Source organism: Moschus berezovskii, chromosome 17 (assembly GCF_049115385.1).
Source record: "Moschus berezovskii isolate FMDL1 chromosome 17, NW_MosBer_1.0, whole genome shotgun sequence".
Lineage (NCBI taxonomy): Eukaryota > Metazoa > Chordata > Mammalia > Artiodactyla > Moschidae > Moschus > Moschus berezovskii.
Window position 1 is genome coordinate 15,982,826 of NC_142476.1, and position 15,128 is coordinate 15,997,953.

General features: G+C 45.0%; 1 protein-coding gene across 1 annotated transcript in view; it reads left to right on the top strand.

The window, feature by feature from the left end:
• ASPM (assembly factor for spindle microtubules) overlaps positions 1 to 15,128 on the top strand; it is a 65,865-nt gene that overhangs the window by 3,283 nt on the left and 47,454 nt on the right. The window contains exons 2-4 of the mRNA XM_055418979.2: positions 5,918 to 6,061; positions 6,214 to 7,705; positions 14,301 to 14,405. Coding sequence (XP_055274954.2) covers positions 5,918 to 6,061; positions 6,214 to 7,705; positions 14,301 to 14,405 — 1,741 coding nt within the window. The remainder of the gene's footprint in view (positions 1 to 5,917; positions 6,062 to 6,213; positions 7,706 to 14,300; positions 14,406 to 15,128) is intronic.

Here is a 15,128-nt window from a genome sequence, read left to right on the forward strand (position 1 = left end):
TCTGCCCATGACGGCTGTCATGTAGGGGGTGTGTCATTTGGGTGTGAGTCTTCATAATGACAGTCAGTTAAAATCACCACCCACCACACTGAAGGAACCCCTTGTAACTCAGGTGGTAAAGAATCTGCCTGCGTTGCAGGAGATCCGGGTTCGATTCCTGGGTCGGGAAGATCCCGGAGAAGGAAATGGCCACCCACTCTAGTATCCTTGACTGGAGAATCCCATGGACAGAGGAACCTAGCAGGTTACAGTCCATGGGGTTGCAAGAATCTGGACAGGATTTAGCGACTAAACCACCACCACACTGAATGGAGTTCAGCTCTGTGTCCATCCTGGCTGCATGTTACCTCGTGGTGAGCTTTGAACAACCACAGGTACCAGGACCCCGCTTCAGCATCATTCCTGGGAGGACCTGAGGAGGGCCAGGGCATCTTTACTTTCCACAAACCCCTCAAAGTGATTCCTATAGCCAGGTGTGTGAATAATTTAACTGGACGGTTTAACAGACTCATTGGTGCCAGTTACGGGAATATGAGCTTCTGATACAGATGAGTAGAAACTAACATGAGGCCGCTTGCACTTCTTTAATACAACAAGCCACCCTTCCTCTGTCTGCAGTGAGTGTGATGCTGTTTTGATCTGACTGGAAGACTCGGATGAACTGGCTTAATTAGCAGCCCCAAACCCGACTCTTCCCTCGCTCTTTTCACCTCTGTGCTTCTGAGACTGTTCTGTTCATTGCACTTACGGCCACCAGGGGGCGAGCCAGATCCAGTTAATAACCACGCACCTTCAGGTGTCACTGGCTACAACTATCATTTTCTGTTTTGTCACTAATAAGGGAGTGTGTAAACAAAGACAGCAGAATCTTAGGACTTGACGGAAATGACAAATGATTTTGTTCACTGATTCCCAGCTTTTAAAAATTTCCTCCCCAAGGAGAGATGCAGTACACATTTTTAATTGCCATCCTGACTTTCTAATGTCTCTCTTAGAATCCAGATAAAATAGTATCACTCTTATCTCAGACTCTCGGCAATGCTTCTGTTCAAAAAAATTAACAGTGATGCCATTACTGAAGGTATTTAAAAGAAAGTATCTAGCAGATCGGTTCCCTCATTTTGTTTGAGTTACTGAGGTCGAAAGCAAGGGGGAAATGGGTAGGGAGTCCAGGTGAAGACTTACCAAGGGGAGAAAGCAAACTGCTTCATGTTTTGTCTCAGTTTTTACACCTCTGAGAGGATTCGTCTCCATAAAAAGTCCAGTTTTGTAGACAGACTATCACTATCACAGTCCGAAAAGCAGGTATCAGTTATAAGCCCCGTGTAAGTGTCTCTCAGAACTGACTTGCTCTCAGCGCCTCAGTCCATGGATTGTCACAGATTAAAGAAGGACTTCCTTATGGGAAAGTGGCTGTAGGAGGAGAAGGCAGGAAAGAGCAAAGAGGGAGGGACACTTTGAGCATCTTTTTCCCCAATGTACTCTCCTGGGTTACAGGATTAAGCCTTCCATTAAGGATAAAAAGCCTTAAAGGAAATAGGCAAACAAACAAAACCTCTGAAGCCAAATGTGCACCTAAGTAATGTTTACACTGTTTAGATCTGCTAGAGAGTTTTCAAATATACAGCAGTCCTCTGCTTCTCTCTCCAGCCTCATGGATCGCAGGCCATTTGCCTTCTCACTACTATTAAGCCACACTGGTCCTCGGTCTGTCTCTGGGTTGTCCTACGAGGCAACCTAACCATAACCCTAACCCTCTGGTTCCAGGGCTGTGCATGTGCTGGTACCTCCTAAACTGCTTCTCCCTGACAGCTCAGTTGGCAAAGAATCTGCCTGCAATACGGGAGACCCCGGTTCAATTCCTGGGTTGGGAAGATACCCTTCGAGAAGGGAAAGGCTACCCACTCTAGTATTCTGGCCTGGAGAATTCCACGGACAGTCCATGGGGTCTCAAAGAGTCGGACACAACTAAGCTACTTTCACTTAGCTCTGTGTGTCCAGCTCATTCTTATACTTTTATTTAGCTTAAATATTATAATTATTATAATCTCTGATCAGCCGGCTGGAGATGATAGTTCCCTTCACTATCGCTGTGCCTCTCAACCTTTTTTTGTTTCATTGATGACAGTACTGGGGACTTGTATTTTTGTGCTTATCTTTTTACTTAGATTCTGTCATTTCTTTTATTGAGCAGAATATAGTGTCCATGAGACCAGAGGCCATGTGGTCTTTCACTCACTCGATAGTTTTGTCACTAAAGTATTTAATATACGCCCCCTGTGTCGGGCACTATGTGTGCCATTAGGCACTCTGTAACCATTTGTTCAATAGTTCCTTCTTTAGAAGGAACTCCCCCTTTAAAAATTTTTAAAAAATTTTTATGTATAAATTGAGAAGCAAGTAGTAAGAATTCACACTCTTGAATTTATCCTAAAGGGACAGTTTCATATGAATCTCAGTGACAATGAAATTTGAAAGATAAGCCCATGAGGTATAAGCGGATCTCAGATGCTGTGGGTTCTCATCCAGACCACTGCAACAGTGAAAATCATAGAAAAATGAGTCACATGGACTTTTTGGTTTCCTGATGCATATAAAATTTATGTAGCACTGTTATGTAATTTTTTAAGTGTACTATCGCCTCATGTTGAAGAAGACGATATACATATCTCAACTAAAAAGACTACTACTAAAAGATACTAACAATCAGTTGAGCCTTCTGCAGACTATACCTCTTTTGTGGTTGTAAGGTCTGACCTTGATGTTGGTGGCTGCTGACTGGCCAGGGTGGTGGTTGCCAAAGGCTGGGGTGACTGTGCCACTTTCTTAATGTAAGACAGCAATGAAGTGTGCTGCATTGATTGGCTCTCCCTTTCATGAATAATTTTTCTGTAGCCTGCAGTGCTGTTTGATAGCATTTTCACCACAGCAGAATTTCTTTCAAAATTAAACGTCTGTCCTCTTCAGCCTTGCTCTGCTTTCCCAACTAAGTTTATGTAATATTCTAAGTCCTTTGTCATCATTCCAATAATCTCTGCAGCCTCTTTACCAGGAGTAGATTCCATCTCAAGAAACCAGTCTCTTTGCTCATCCATAAGAAACAACTTCCCATCCATTCAAGTTTTATCATGAAATTTCAGCATTTCGGTCACATCCTCAGACACTTCTAGGTCTGAGTCTACACTTGCACTGCTCACCACGCTACAGGCTGTTAATCCTAGAGACGAGCTGTTGGTGCAAGGAGCAGTGACTTTATATGGAAATCCAGCTGACCAAAAAGACGGCAGACTAGTGTCCCAAAGAACCATCTTACCCTAGTTAGAATTGAGTCTTCCTCTTTTTTTTAAAGAGGAGTGTACCTGGTTGGTTGTTACAAACTTCTTGGTGTCAGAATCCTTTGTTCTTGCAGCTGTCCTTATAGGTCAGGTCATGATGTTCCCATAAACCCCCAACAGGACAAATGCTATTCTCTGTTCTGCAACTTTTTAATCTCTATCTTAATGGGAAAGTATAACACTTAAAGGTCAGAGCCTTGAGAATGGGCTCTCCTGTATGTTTCAAGCTACCTACCTGCAACATTCTTAACTTCTACAAAAGCAATGGAATACAAAGTTTAAAAGAAACAGATCTACTGTGGAGTGGGATTTATTCTTCCCTCTTAAAATTCAAGTTCTCTTGCTATTACTACCACATCTGCACCTTTGCTGAAGTCTTGAACCCCTCAAAGTCGTTCTGGAAGACTGAAATCAACTTCTTCCAGATCCCTGTTGATGTTGACATTTTGACCTCTTCTTATGAATCATGAATGTTCTTAATGGCATCCAGAATGGTGGATTACTTTCAGAAGGTTTTCAATTTACCTTCCCCAGATCCATCAGAAGAAGCACTCTCCATGGTGGTTATAGCTTCACGAAATGTATTTCTTAAGATTTGAAAGTTGAAATTACTCCTTGTTTCTCTGAGCTGCAGAATTCGTAAAGCTTCCTGAACCTTGATTACTTCATCAGATGCGTCATGACAGTATCTGCTTCCTAGGGATGTGAGATTCAAACTAGTTGTGTTTGATCCCTGAACAAGGCCTCAGTTCAGTTCACTTCAGTTCAGTCGCTCAGTCGTGTCCGACTCTCCGCGACCCCATGAATCACAGCACGCCAGGCCTCCCTGTCCATCACCAACTCCTGGAGCTCACTCAAACCCATGTCCACAGAGTTGGTGATGCCATCCAGCCATCTCATTCTCGGTTGTCCCCTTCTTCTCCTGCCCCTAACCTTTCCCAGCATCAGAGTCTTTTCCAGTGAGTCAACTCGTAGCATGAGGTGGCCAAAGTATGCAGTTTCAGCTTCAGCATCAGTCCCTCCAATGAACACCCAGGATCGATCTCCCTTAGAATGGACTGGTTGGATCTCCTTGCGGTACAAGGGACTCTCAAGAGTCTTCTCCAACACCACAGTTCAAAAGCATCAATTTTTCGGCGATCAGCCTTCTTCACAGTCCAACTCTCACATCCATACATGACCACGGGAAAAACCATAGCCTTGACTAGACGGACCTTTGTTGGCAAAGTAATGTCTCTGCTTTTTAATATATTATCAAGGTTGGTCATAACTTTCCTTCCAAGGAGTAAGCGTCTTTTAATTTCATGGCTGCAATCAGCATCTGCAGTGATTTTGGAGCTCAAAAAAATAAAGTCTGACACTGTTTCCACTGTTTTTCCATCTATTTCCCATGAAGTGATGGGACCAGATGCCATGATCTTTGTTTTCTGAATGTTGAGCTTCAAGCCAACCTTTTCACTCTCCTCTTTCACTTTCGTCAAGAGGCTTTTGAGTTCCTCTTCACTTTCTGCCATAAGGGTAATGTCATCTGCATATCTGAGATTATTGATATTTCTCCCAGCAATCTTGATTCCAGCTTGTGCTTCTTCCAGCCCAGCGTTCCTCATGATGTACTCTGCATATAAGTTAAATAAGCAAGGTGACAATATACAGCCTTGACGCACTCCTTTTCCTATTTGGAACCAGTCTGTTGTTCCATGTACAGTTCTGACTGTTGCTTCCTGACCTGCATACAGGTTTCTCAAGAGGCAGGTCAGGTGGTCTGGTATTCCCATCTCTTTCAGAATGTTCCACAGTTTATTGTGATCCACACAGTCAAAGGCTTTGGCATAGTCAATGAAACAGAAATAGATGCTCTTCTGGAACTCTCTAGTTTTCTCCATGAAACTAGGCCTAGAGTATCAATAATGGTGCTATGGACTTTAGAAAAGCTCATGGGGAGCAAGGAATTTAGCTGATCATCTTTACATTTCTTTCCAAAAATGTCTTTCTCATATGAGGTATTTATATTTGAAATGGAAGTTCTATACATAGTCTAAAGAAGTGGGAATAATGTGATTAAATTTTTAAAAACCACTGAATTAAAATAAAGTGATTTGTGGACTCTCTGTTCCACTGCTTTCATATACAATTAAGAGTTTATTATAATTTTATTTTGTTATGAACTTTGTTATTACTGGTAGCCTTTTTCCTTAGAATGAAATGAGGTAGGATAGGAAGATACATTTGACTTGTTAAATGTTGGTGAGTAACAATTGTTAATCCTCTACTGTATTCTCTCTACTGATGATGGGGGTGTTGGTTGCTCAGTTGTGTCTGACTCTGCAACCCCATGGACTGTAGACCACCAGTCTTCTCTGCTCATGGGATTCTCCAGGCAAGAATACTGGAGTGTGTTGCCATGTCCTTCTCTAGGGGATCCTCCTTACCCAGGGCTCGAACCTGGGTCTCCTGCACTGCAGGCAGGTTCTTTACTGTTTGAGCCACCAGGGAGGCCCCATTTGTATATAATGTAGAATATGTTTGTGTTGTTATACACCACTACTGTTATAGTCATTTAAAATGTGTTCTTTTGGTTATAGCCTAAAGAAAAAATTGTTGTTTCTATTACCTGGACACCGTTAAAAGGAGGCCGAGTGAGAGAGACCGTGACATTTCTTGTAAATGACATTCTGAAACACCAAGCTATACTACTAGGAAATGCAGAAGAGCCGAAACAGAAAAAGGTAATACGTTTTCATCATTCTGTATGTGCTCTAGGAAATAATATGTAAAATCATTTTGCTCACAGGTCTCTTGAAGTAATATACATAATATTTCTTATGAGTAGTATTCAGTAGTTACCAACTTAATCTGTGTGTTCTGCTTATTTCTGCAGAGGACTCTTTGGGATACTATTAATAAGAAGAAAGTATCAGCCTCTTCAAGACATAACAAGGTTTCAAATATTCAAAATGTGAATAAAACATTTAATGTTTCCCCCAAAGCTGACAGAGTTAGGAGCCCGCTACAAGCCTGTGAGAATCTGGCTACAAATGGAAACTGTTCCCCACCAGAAAGCAGTCCTTTAATCCTTGAAGAAAATAAGCTCCCCTTATCACCCATCAGCCCCGCTTTCCAGGAGTGCCACAGGGAGGCCTGCTTGCCACTTCCTGTTCGCCGATCTACGACCTACACATCCCTTCCTGCTTCTGAAAATGGGGAACTAGTGAAAGCAGACAGCGCCAACACTGCAAAAGATTTTCATTTTAAAGAGAAAGGCATGACTGAAACCTCCTTTGACTCCATAGACAATGTTAATAGTCAAATTGAAGAGAACGGTAAACTTACTCTTACCCCAAATTGTTCTTCAAGTTTGAACATCATACAAAGCCAAGGACATTTTCTAAGTCCGGATTCTTTTGTGAATAATAGCCACGCATCTAATAATGAACCAGAATTCATGAAGTACCTCTCACCAGATATGTTTGTGAAAGGTAATTCAAGGCCTGTGCTTTTGGAATCAAAAAGGGTGCATGAAATCTGTCGGAAAATTTTAAGTCCAGATTCTTTCATAAATGATAACTATGGACTAAATGAGGATCTAGAAACAGAGTCAGTCAACCCAATTCTATCCCCAAATCAATTTTTAAAAGATAATATGGCATATATATGTATATCTCAGCAAACATGTAAATCATCGCCATTATCGGCTGGACATTTTCAGGACTCAGAGCCTCCTCAAGATGAGAGAAAAAATGCACCTGTACCTTGTATTTCTGAATGTCAGCAGTTAGAATCTCCAGAAGCTACTTTTGAAGCATCCAAAGCTTTAGAAATGATATCAAACTCTTACACTTTTAAAAAACAGAACCAGCCTAAATTTTCAGCAGTTCAGGATATTTCTAATCACAGCCACGAAAAACCTATTAAGAGACGCCCAATACTTTCTGCCACCGTGACTAAAAGAAAGCCCACTTGTGCTGTAGAAAACCAAATGGAGACTGTTAAACCAAAGGCAAAAAGATGTCTCAATGCCGTAGTGGGTGACTGTGAAAAAAAAACAGATGATCAAAAAGAGGAGGATGATTTTCATCCTTTTCTTCCAACTAGAGATTTAATACCGAGCAGACCTAAGAGCTCTAAAAACATAGTAACTCCTCCCTGCAAGGTAGCTCCAGTTGCTCGTAAAAGAAAGAGTGAGGGACACACAGCAGATGAAAATGTGAGGGGAACAGTTACGGAATGCACGGAAGTACGGGAAGTCAAAAGGATCCATGTTTCTCCTGTGGGGTCTGAAACGTCGACTGTTAGACACACACACAAAGTGGCAACCTCCTCCTTGAAACGTGTTAGCCACAGAGAGAAATTAAACCTGAAGAAGAAAACCGGTGAGTCTTGTTAATAAAATCTCTCATGAAAGTACACCTATATGGGGGATATTTTCTATTTCTTTTGGTTTAGTAAATTGCTATTGAGAAGCTTGAATCAACTTGTACTTTTCATTGGCTGGGTGGAAGATGAGTCAGACGTAGAGTAGGGCCGAATTCTGAAATCACTGTGATCTCATTCTTATTTACATTTTTGATGTTTCGTTCATCATGGTTTTTCTGCAGTGTATTTTAAAAACTATTGTGTTAAATTGCTTGTCTTTACATTTTTAAAAAAATATTTTAACATATTTGTTTATTTGGTTGTATCAGGTCTTATTTGCAGCATACGAACTCTTTTTTTTTCCCCCCCAAACTTTAAAGTTTTATTTTGTATTGGGGTGTAGCCGATTAATAATGCTGTGATAGTTTCGGATGAACAGCTGAAGGGACTTAGCCGTACATTTACATGTATCCATTCTCCCGTAAACTCCCCTCCCATCCAGGCTGCCACATAACGTTGCGCAGAGTTCCATGTGCTGTACAATAGGTCCTTGTTGGTCATCCATTTTAAATAGAGCAGTGTGTACTTAACCTTTCCAAGGTCCCTAACTATGCCTCCCCTCCCAGCAGCTGTAGTTCATTTTCTAAGTCTGTGCGTATCTCTCTGTTGTGTAAGTTCACTGATGTCACTCCTTCTTAGATTCCACTTATGAGGGATGTCATAAGGTATCTCTCCCTACTTCACTCAGTATGACACTCTCCAGGCCCACCCCTATTACTGCAAATGACATTATTTCACTCTTTTTCATGGTTGAGTAACATTCCATTGTACGGATGTGCCACAGCTTCTGTCTCCATTCCTATAGCGCTTTAGACGGTGTCTCCATGCCCTGGCTACTGTAAACCGTGCTGCAGTGAACACTGGCGTGCATGTCTCCTTTTGGATCATGTTTTTCTCTGGGTACATGGCACGTAAACTCTTAGTTGTGGCAAGTGGGATCTAGTTCCCCAACCAAAGATCGAACCTGGGCCCCCTGCACTGGGAACATGGAGTCTCGGTCACTGACCATCAGGGAAGTCCCTACATGCTTGTCTTGCTGACAGTTTTTCGCTCCCCCCGCAAGTGTCGCACCCGGGAAGTACTGAACGTGCCTCACCTTAGTCCAGGCCCCAGACTGAGGGCCCAGTGCACACCTGGCCCGCATCACACTGTCTGAGTGGGCGCACAGGAGGCCTTCACCCAGGGACGTCGTTCTCCTTAGCCTTTACTCGGCCGTTATTCAGGGATGAAGACAAGGCCCCCGAGCTCCTCTTTCCTTTAGGAGGAACCTCACCGTTCCTTCCCCAGCCCTCACCCGTCCCACCCCTGTCTGCCTCAAAAACTGTCAGGACTAATCCCAGACTGCCTCAGATGCCAGTCAGGGTCCAGGTAGGAAAACAAAGCACACAGGCTACGAAACATATAATTTACAGGGATTACAGGGCCCACGGGAAATGTCACACCGAGTACTTGAGCTCTTCTCTTTGTATGCTGCCCGGTGGGAACCACCTCCGCATCTCCCCAGCTCTCTGCAGCGCCTGTGTGTGTGCTGTGGACTCACTGCCTGCCTTTGCCAAGTGCGCCCTCCTCCTGTTCGCCCTGATCTGGCCCTCTCCCGAGAACACAGTTTCTCTCCTGCTCCTCTGACCCGGAGCCTCCTGGGGCCATGGACCTCCCACCGTCTCGTACCTGCTTCCAGGCTGTTGCTTCTCCTTTCTTCCCGGAAACAGATGACAAGAAAGCAGAGGGCCACAGACAGCTTGAAGCTCAGTTTCCATACCACCCTATCTTGAGTTCTCCTTGTTATAGGGAGAGACGTTTGAGAATTTTTACATTTGACTCATAAGACCTTCTCTAGAACTTCTACTTTATGATGTGTCTTTATGATTTTAAGATCCTTGAAGGAGATCCTTCCAGTACCCTGGCCTGTGAGTTCCAGCCTCCTTAGGCCACTCTTGGAGCGTCTCCCTCACTGGGATTTCAGCATTTTCTCTAAAAGCCAATGAATCCGCCTCCATTTCCCCAGCTCTCACCCCGACCTGTCATCATTTTCTCACTTGGCTTGGCCTTCACAGCTCATTGTAACCCCTTTTTCCATCTTTGTGCTTTTCTGGCACATTCCAGTTCCCAGGCCAGCTCCATGCCTGAACTTTGCTGCTTGAGCTTTAACTCCATGACCTCTCCTCTCCCGGAAGCCCGCAACTCTTCTCAGCTCTGTCCTCCTGCTTTGTTGACTTTATCTCTCTGCTGCAGACTACTGCCCCCCTCCCTTTTTGTCCTGAAAGCTGGAGCATCTCTTCCCTCCTCTGAGGACGAGGCAACAGTAGCCAATGTTTACTGCCTATGTTCCCCGCAGCCCCCTCTGTGAGTGTCTTGCTGTTAGCTCCTCTCATACCTACAGCAGTCAGACAGAGAAGATGTTGTCATGAACGCATGTTCAAGTCTGGAAACCTCCGCATCCAGAGCTTGAGTCTTTGCCTGAGATCACGGGGAGTAAGTGGTCAGGCTGGGGTTCCCCCAGTCAGGGGGCTCAGGAGCTGGTGCTCTGGTCCTTACCTACGCTGACAGCGACAGCCAGGTTCATACTACCTCACTGAGGACTCAGAGGTGCTGCGGAAAGTTCCACAGCATCCATCACCCACTGTATTCCCATCCCCTGCTCCCTCCCCTCCTGTGACAGCCTGAGAGGTCTGGGCGCCAGTGAGGCAGGCTCTTTACTAGTAAAGACCCCGGCCGTCTACACGGTCGTTCTAGCAGCTGCCTTTCCCCACGTCTCCAGGGTTTTACTCCCTATCGGGTCATTTCTGATTCATGCACAAAGTGCTGTTCTTAACCTCCATCTGCCCCAAAAAACAAAGACTTCTCATTGATCCCACATATCCATTCACAGCCGGCGTCTCTCTGCTTTCTTGTCAGCAACACTCCTTGAAAGAACCTGCATGTTCCTTTTGTGATAGTTCACTGATTCTGTGTACGTTTCCATGTAAACGATATGCTTTGAATTAAAAGGTGCTTTTTAATGTAAAAAAAATCACTTTGAAAGATGCTTTTATTAGCTGTTTCCTGTTGAAGTCACTTCAACTAAATTTTGATGACTCTAGTAAAACCTTTTTTTGTCAAGGTCATTAACACCTTCACACAGAATCCAGAGGTTATTTCTCAGTCTTCATCTTGAACTATTAGGCAGCCTCTGTCTTCTGCGGCCACTTTACCCTGCCACGCCCACTTCCTCCTGGTTCTCTTCCTGCCTCCCTGGGGGCTCCTCTGTCTCTGTCACTCCAGCCTGTAAACGTTGAGGTACACGAAGACTCAACCACTGAAACTTTCTCACACTTTTGCTCATTCCCTTAATGCCTTCAGGCCATCTCACAGCTTCTAGTGCTGCCTCTACATGGAGGCCTTCCAGTTTTACGTCTTTAGGGTGGACCTCTCATCTGCAGACTCATTTATCCAGCATCTTTCATTTCCACTTAACTACCTAGCGAGCGTCTTCAATTTGTCCAGAACCAGCCCTTTGCCATCCCCAGACCTGTGACGTCTGTCCCTGGTGTGTCAGTCCAGCACACTTCTGTCACGATCTCCTCTCATCTCAGGTCCCAAACCTTGGGGTGTCCCTAAGTGTGTTTCTCTCCTACCCTTTCTCTATAAATTCAGTCTGCCTGATTCTAAATTCAATTCATCAACAAATCCTGTCTTCTTGCCAAGTAATCCAGAACTGGGCCACTTCTCAGCATCGCTGACAACCCCATCTGAGCCTGTCTGTGTCTCTGCACATCCCCTATCGGATCTTGCCTTCACCCTTGCCTTCTCCGGAGTCTGTTTTCCACTTCGCTGCCAGGGCAATGATTTTAAAATGTTCATCAGCTGATTTCGAACATGCTCCGTTTCTATACCCCCGATGGCCTTTCATCTCACTGGAAGCCAGGTTCTTACAGTGATGTGCGAGACCCTGCAGTGTCTGCAGAGAAAGAAGTCAGTTTTCCAAGGTGCATTTATTCAACTCTAATGAGGTACCTACTGTGTGCTATGCGTTGTTCTAGGCTCTGTGGATACTAGGAGAAAAGACATCACTCCTGTCCTCAGCGGCTCCCAGCCCTTGGAGCTATGCCCAGGGAATCATACTTGGCTTTATGGGAATGACAAGAAGCCGTGAGACGTTTCCAAGGAAGTCTCCCACAGAACAAAATGGTTGTAGGCGGAGGGACTAGCTTTTGCAAGCCTTCAGAATGAGGAACTCCTCGTATTTTAATTTTTTCAGTATGTTAAGCTGGAAAGAAACTTATAACCTAATAGATATTATGTAACAATTTGGTCACATTCCTTATTTTGACAGTTGGCATGGATTTGCAATTCTTCTAAGTCAGAACTGAGCAAACTTTTCCTCTGAAGGTCCAGATAGTAAATATGCAGGTTTTGCAGCACATGTGACCTCTGTCGCAACCCCTGAGCCCTGCCATTGCCAATGGGGAAACAGCCACAGACAATGTGAACGTGAGCGGCTGTGACTGCGTGCCAAGAAGACTTTATTTATCGACACCGAGATCTGAATTTCACAGAGTCTGCATGTGTGATGAAATAAAACTGTTTGGAGGTCTATTTTGTTTTTAACTAGTGTTTATAAATGTGAAAACTTCTAAGCTTGCAGACTATACACCAACAGCTGTGGGCTGGATTCTGCCCTGAGCCTTAGCTTTCCCACCTCTGGCTTTATTATTAATATTAGCTCCTGGTTTGTATGGAACAGCAGCACAAGCTGGTGTGAAACCCGCCTTTGAGGGAGTGAACTGCGTTAGGACAGGCTGTTTTCCTCTGTGACTTTCCTGTACTTTCCCTGTAGGTACCCACCCCCACCATCTACCTCCTGTAGGTACCCCCCACTGGCTACCTCCTGTATGTACCCCCACCATCCACCTTCTGTAGGTACCACCCACCATCTATAGGTACCCCCACGGTCTACTTCCTGTAGGTACCCCCCACCATCTACTGCCTATAGGTACCACTCACCATCTACCTCCTGTAGGTACCCCCCACCATCTATAGGTACCCCTACGGTCTACCTCCTGTAGGTACCCCCCACCATCCACTTCCTGTAGGTACCCCCCACCACCTACCTCCTGTAGGTACCCCCCACCATCTATAGGTACCCCCACGGTCTACCTCCTGTAGGTACCCCCCACCATCTACTGCCTGTAGGTACCCCCCACCATCTACCTCCTGTAGGTACCCCCACCATCCACCTTCTGTAGGTACCCCCCACCATTTACCGCCTGTAGGTACCCCCCACCGTCTTCCTCCTGTAGGTACCCCCCACCATCCACCTCCTATAGGTACCCCCCACCATCCACCTCCTGTAGGTACCCCCCACCATCCACCTCCTGTAGGTACCCCCCACCATCTACCTCCTGTAGGTACCCCACACTGTCTTCCTCCTGTAGGTACCCCCCACCGTCTACCTCCTGTAGGTACCCCACACTGTCTTCCTCCTGTAGGTACCCCCCACCGTCTATTTCCTCACCTGGGTGAGGCCTGGGAACCTATCGGGTTCTCACTCTCCATCACGGGCCTAGTCAGTTGACATTAAGCCCTGTCACAGGTTCTGCTATGAAAACAGCTCTTCTCTGGTTTTGTCTCCACTGCTTCTGTGTTCCTTTAAATTCTCATCATAACTGACTTGGGGCCCTGGGATTGCTTCCTTTTCGCTTCCACTCTAGTCTTGACTCTAGTCCACTGTCCGTTCCATCTTCTGAAATACATGTGACAGTGTGACTGCCTGGGCCTTAATCCTTCACTGGCCCACCAGCTACTTGGAACTGAATTACAGTGCAAGCTCTGGAGCCATACTGTCCAGCTCGGCCACCTACTAGCATGCATAGTTGCTCTAAGCTCCATGAAACATGGAAAATGATAGTGTACTTCTCATAGATTTCTGGTGCTGACTATATCAGGTAATCTAAATTACAAGACTCTGACAGTGCCTGGTGCGAGTATTCAACTACTAGCCATCACTGTCATTTTTCATATTGTTGAATTCCTTTCTTCCTCTTCCAACCTCTTTTTTGTCTTGCTTTTCTTGTCTGTGTTCTTGGCTCTGGGCACCACCTTGCAGTTCAGTTGGAGGCCCCATTCCTGGTGTGTCACGTCCACTGCAGGGTCAGCCCAGGCACTCCCGCCAGGAGACTGCCGTGCAGGTGACTCCCGGGCTCCTCGTATACTTCTGATGTAGGGCCTGTGGTTCTGTCTACTCCTCTGTACTGGACCCAGAACATGCTGAGGGCCGAGACCAATCTTTCCATTCTGCAGTCTCAGCACCTGGTTGTATATATACATACACACACACAGTGAGCTGGTTCAATCTCAGTCGTAGCTTCTGTCGACACAAAATACATTGTAGTTCCTGGTCTGTAACTTCCAGACATAGGTTTTATTTACCCAAGTTCATACCCTGGAGCATAGTGGTTACTCAGATCTGCTAAATGGATATGACTTTGGAGAGTGCAGGTTTTAAGTTGATAGCAGTTTGTTTGCAGAATTTATTTTGCTTTTTAAAGGCTGTTCTTTTTCTCATGATTGTAGATTTATTAGGACGCGGAACTCCTGCGTCTAAAACAAACAAAAGGACAAGACGCTTTGTTCCCGTGGCTCAGTCTAACTTGACCTTCATAAAACCACTGAAAGCAGGCAAGTGTTCAGCGTCTTTAAAGTCTGTGAAAAGCTGACTGAATGAAGCATTAATCGCATTTCAAACGTAAATGAATTGATTTTTTAATGGACTAAAAGCCTTGGAGAATTGTTAAAGTATGTATCCCACTAACAGGGTATGTTCTCAGAGTTCAGTGAAGTTGACTTACTTTTCTTGGGACCTTTAAATAACCAGGAGGTACTGCCTGACTGCTTCTCTTTTACTTTTACTACATTTTATACTCCAAAATGGGCTTACCTGGTGACTCAACTGGTAACAAATCTGCCTACAATGCAGGAGACCCCAGTTGACTCCTGGGTTAGAAAGATCCCCTGGAGAAGTGATAGGTTATCCACTCTGGTATTCTTGGGCTTCCCTGGTGACTCAAACGATAAAGAATCCACCTGCAATGCAGGAGACCTGGGTTCGATCCCTGGGTTGGGAAGATCTCCTGGAGGAGGGCAACCCACTCCAGTATTCTTGCCTGGAAAATCCCATGGGTGGAGGAGCCTGGTAGGCTGTAGTCCATGGGGTCGCGAAGAGTCAGACACGACTGAGCGACTTCACTTTCACTTTTTACTTTCATGCATTGGAGAAGGAAATGGCAGCCCACTCCAGTGTTCTTGCCTGGAGAATCCCCAGAGACGGTGGAGCCTGGTGGGCTACCATCTATGGGGTCGCACAGAGTTGGACACGACTGAAGTGACTTAGCAGCATTCTTG